This window comes from Oryzias melastigma, unplaced genomic scaffold (genome assembly GCF_002922805.2).
Source record: "Oryzias melastigma strain HK-1 unplaced genomic scaffold, ASM292280v2 sc00288, whole genome shotgun sequence".
NCBI lineage: Eukaryota > Metazoa > Chordata > Actinopteri > Beloniformes > Adrianichthyidae > Oryzias > Oryzias melastigma.
Window position 1 is genome coordinate 238,820 of NW_023416906.1, and position 4,088 is coordinate 242,907.

Here is a 4,088-nt window from a genome sequence, read left to right on the forward strand (position 1 = left end):
CGCTGATCTTCACGTGGCCGTAGCTGAAGACAATAGCGTTGGGGGGGTTCCCCACAGGGAGCATGACCCCGAACGACACGCACATGGTGGACGGGATCAGAGTGTGGAGCGGGTTGATGAGAAGAGTCTCCGACTGGGTCATGGAGGGAACAACAACAAGGATGAAAGCGGGAAAATGAACGAGGGGGGGGCATCAGGACAGAAAAACAAAGGCAAAGGTTGAAGGAAGAGATGGAGAGATGTACATAAACACACCGTCATTTCAAAATAAAAGCTTGTCAGCATGTAAAGAACGGCTGGAAACAAACAAAAATCCTCAGGTTTCATTTTTACAACAAACTAAATCTAAAGCACGCCTCCAGGCTAAATGTTTGCACTGGATGCACCGGTGCAGGTAACTTTTTTTCTGAGGTGCACCAGCACAAGTTTGGTGCACCGACCTTCTCGACATCATTACACTTAACAGAATTTTTATGTGGTCACTTTCCTTTTTATTTGCTGTCAGTATCTGCATTAAGACTTGAAATGATTAACTTACAAACTGGTAAACATAAAGCTCTTGATTTGAAACACAATTCTACAATAATGATAAACTACTAAATTAATAAATATAGTATATAAAAATGTGCAAATTGAGAAAGCTCAATTCCTCCCTGCTCTGAAACATCCACTTGTAGACCAACAGATCCATGAACGTCTTTGTGATCCTGGTCTGAGCTGGAATCTGGATCAGAACTGTACATCTGGTTAGAAACCATATCGATCCCCATGTTTGTTCCACTGTTAGCTTGGGGGTGCGAGGGGCTGTAAATTCTAATGAACTCCTGCCGCTCTGCAGAAACTATGTCCTAGAAAATGACAAGTTTTTAGATTCAGGCTAAAAACGTACTGAAATGAATCATAATGGAAAGAGCACTTTAAAACAGATCAAATATAGTTGGAGTCGGACACTAACCCTCTGGAACCAACGGACGCCATTAGGCGTCCTGCTGTGCAGCTGCGAGATCAACGTGATAAAACTTGAACTTTCTTTTAATGTTCTGTTATTGAAATAAAGGGAGAATACGGCCCTTATAAGTAGTTTTTGGACAAAATCAATCTTTTATTTTCATAAATGAGGCAGAAGACAAACTTCAATGTGACGGCTGCAAGGCAGAGCAGCGCGCCCGTAGGAGGGGCGGAGCCAAGAAATTCCACCAGGAGGAAACCAACCGTAATTTGATTTTGCAATGGGGTCCGACATGAGTTTACTACAGCAACAACCAAAGGTGTAGTCAAAAAAACAAATCACGGAAGGAACATCTGCTCTAAAGAGAAATCTAGACACGTAGAAATTCACAAAGAAGCTGATATACAGCCGGAAGACACAAACCTGCAGACCTAAAAAATGAAGTTCGGTCACTGCTGTTTGCTCTGTATCACTACGCAGGATACATTATGTTTCCTTTCCTCTTCTGAACAAAAGTGAGTGTTAGGAGGTGGACTTTCTCTGTGAATCAGTACATCACTTTCTTTTGCCGCTGCAGTCGAGGTCAGCGACACGTTGTGTTACATTTGAGTCAGTGAGATCAAAACTTTATCTTTAGTGAAAAATAATTTCTTTGTTCCTCATTTGATTTAATCTCATTTTAAGGCCAGAAACTAATAAAGGAAAGAAGACGGACAATTGACTAAAGCGTTATTAAACTATCGTCTTAATTGTCTTTATTTTTAACCAAACGGAGATGCAGGTATGACAGCTTATTGAGTGATGAATGAGGTGAGGCAGGTGTTTGTTTTCTTCACGGACATGTCTGGCCCGAGTGGAGACAATATCTGAGAAACGGACTCAACGTGACACATAGAGCTTAAACGCTTCAAGTTTAAACTAATGATAGGATGAGTGCTTTACATCCAGATTATGACTTGATCAGTCGGCTAATTGAAAAAGAATAACGGATGATTAGTCGAACAGGAAAAAACCCTAAAACTTCAGCTTCATTCTATTACAGTTGTGTCATTTCCAGCTGATGATGTTTAGCACCATCTTGTTTTCTACAGGACGCTGTCTGAATTTAAAGGTCTTTTTCCGTGAGTTTTGTGTGACTTCTACAACCACCTGACTGACATGACCCAGAGCGTGGATAACCGTGAGAATGTGCGTCGTACCAGTGCAGACAGGATGGGCAGGAAGACGGTGAGAGTCGCCGGGTTGGAGGCGAACTCAGTGACCGCCGACACCAGCAGGCAGGCCAGCAGGGTGACGGCCCAGGGGGGGAGGCCGCTCATGGGCTCCAGCTGTCTGCCAATCCACATGGACAGGCCCGACACCTGCAAACCAGCAACACCTGAGTGAAGGCAACAGGGACAGCGCCCTCTGCTGGATGAGGACGCTTGAAGACTGCACCCTGATAGTGCAGTCATACATGTGCTGCTGCGGTGTGAACGCAGCTTTACACGCCACAGAGAACAAAGTTATTTTGTTTGGGTCAAACAATGAGAGATGCCCATTTACCTTGCAGCCGGCTGCAAGCGCATAGCCTCCTCCCACCAGGATGACGATCTCCCACGGCATCAGTCTCTGGAAGTCCTTCCAGGTGATCATGGGAGCCAGTGGATCCGAGTCGTCTAAGCATTTAAAAACACGCAGAACAGCCGGGTAAACCGCAGAGACGGCTCAGACGCCACGCTCAGGTGAAGTATGAAGAGCTAGAGTACGGCAGGTTTGTTGTTTTGTTGGTAAGAAATGAAAAAAAATTGCTTCCATAAAAAAAAAAAAGGTAGTTTTCACAAATATTTGTTTAAATGAAAAAAGAAATTTACCAAGACATGATTACAATAAATATATTGCGTATTCTTAGTGAGTGGACCAGTACTAGAAGATCTCCTATTTTGTAGACTATAATCTTGGACTGGAGGTATTCTTTAAAAACATGGACAAATATTCATAACTGCAGTTGTAACTGTGGCAGCATTTAAATCAGGGGGGTGTCAAACTGAATCTCACAAGGGACCAAAATCCAAAACACAGCTTAGGTCGCGGGCCGACCAGGATAAACATTTATTGAACACTCTAAAACTACATTTTTAAAACTTTAACTTTTTGACATAATTATGAACTAGATATATAGCATTACCTGTGATAATGCTAGTGTGAATGCTGTAAGCTGAATTTGGCTGCTGAAGATGCTGAAATTGATAGCTTAACATCCTAAAGCCAATAGCTCAAAATGCTGAAGCTGAGAGCCAGCTAAAATATTAACCAAATGCCAAATTAGCCTAAAAAACAAACAAACAAAAACCTTAGGCTACCCAAAACAACTAGCATGTAGCTAAAAAAATGCTAAACTTCAAAATAGCCTAAAAAAACTGAAAAAAGCTCAACTTAGCCAAAACAACTAGTGTGTAAATATTAGCCTAAGTCCAATACAGCCTAAAGAAACAAAACAAAATCCTAAATTAGCCAAAACAGCTAACATGTAGCTAAAATATTAGCTAAACACCACAATAGCCTAAAAAAAAATCTTAGTAAATTCCAAAATAGTTCAAAAAGCTACCAGAATGTCAGTTTTTGAAAGTTTAAAACCGTAACTTTTTAACGTAATTGTGAATAATAAAAAGGCAGGAATATTATTCCAGAATAAATCAACTTAAACCTTAAATATTTTAATAGAGAGAAATCAGGGTGGGAACCGTGAACTCTGCGCTAAAGTGGGCACTGCTAGTTTGGTTCTTTGATGTTTTTATTAATGATTTATGTTTTTAAACATAGCGGATGTTAATCGCACTTATACCATGGTCTGGGTGAATACTCGATTCTGATTGGCTGCTGGGTGTGCATTAAAAACTGATATACCACGGTGATAAACCACACCTAAAAAAGAAGTTCCGGTCACACAGACCAAACGTTCGATATCACTGCGCAGGCTTCTTTAAAACACATTTTTCCTTCATCATCTGGACAAAACAAGCAGTAATGGATAAAATTTCTCTCTGAACTGATGCTTTATTTGACTTATTGTAGCGACCAGCATTTACATTCCTCTCCTTTTGTAAGGTAAATTAATATTGACAAATTGGTTATTCTCCTTCTAATAAAACACCACTCG

At 40.9% G+C, this 4,088-nt stretch overlaps 1 protein-coding gene across 1 annotated transcript in view; it reads right to left on the reverse strand.

The window, feature by feature from the left end:
• Positions 1-4,088, reverse strand: part of slc13a4 (solute carrier family 13 member 4) — a gene marked incomplete in the record, with an annotated part of 44,129 nt that overhangs the window by 1,585 nt on the left and 38,456 nt on the right. Inside the window, 3 exon segments of the mRNA XM_024265145.2 lie at positions 1-133; positions 2,149-2,310; positions 2,495-2,607. Of these exon segments, the coding sequence (XP_024120913.1) occupies positions 1-133; positions 2,149-2,310; positions 2,495-2,607 (408 nt within the window).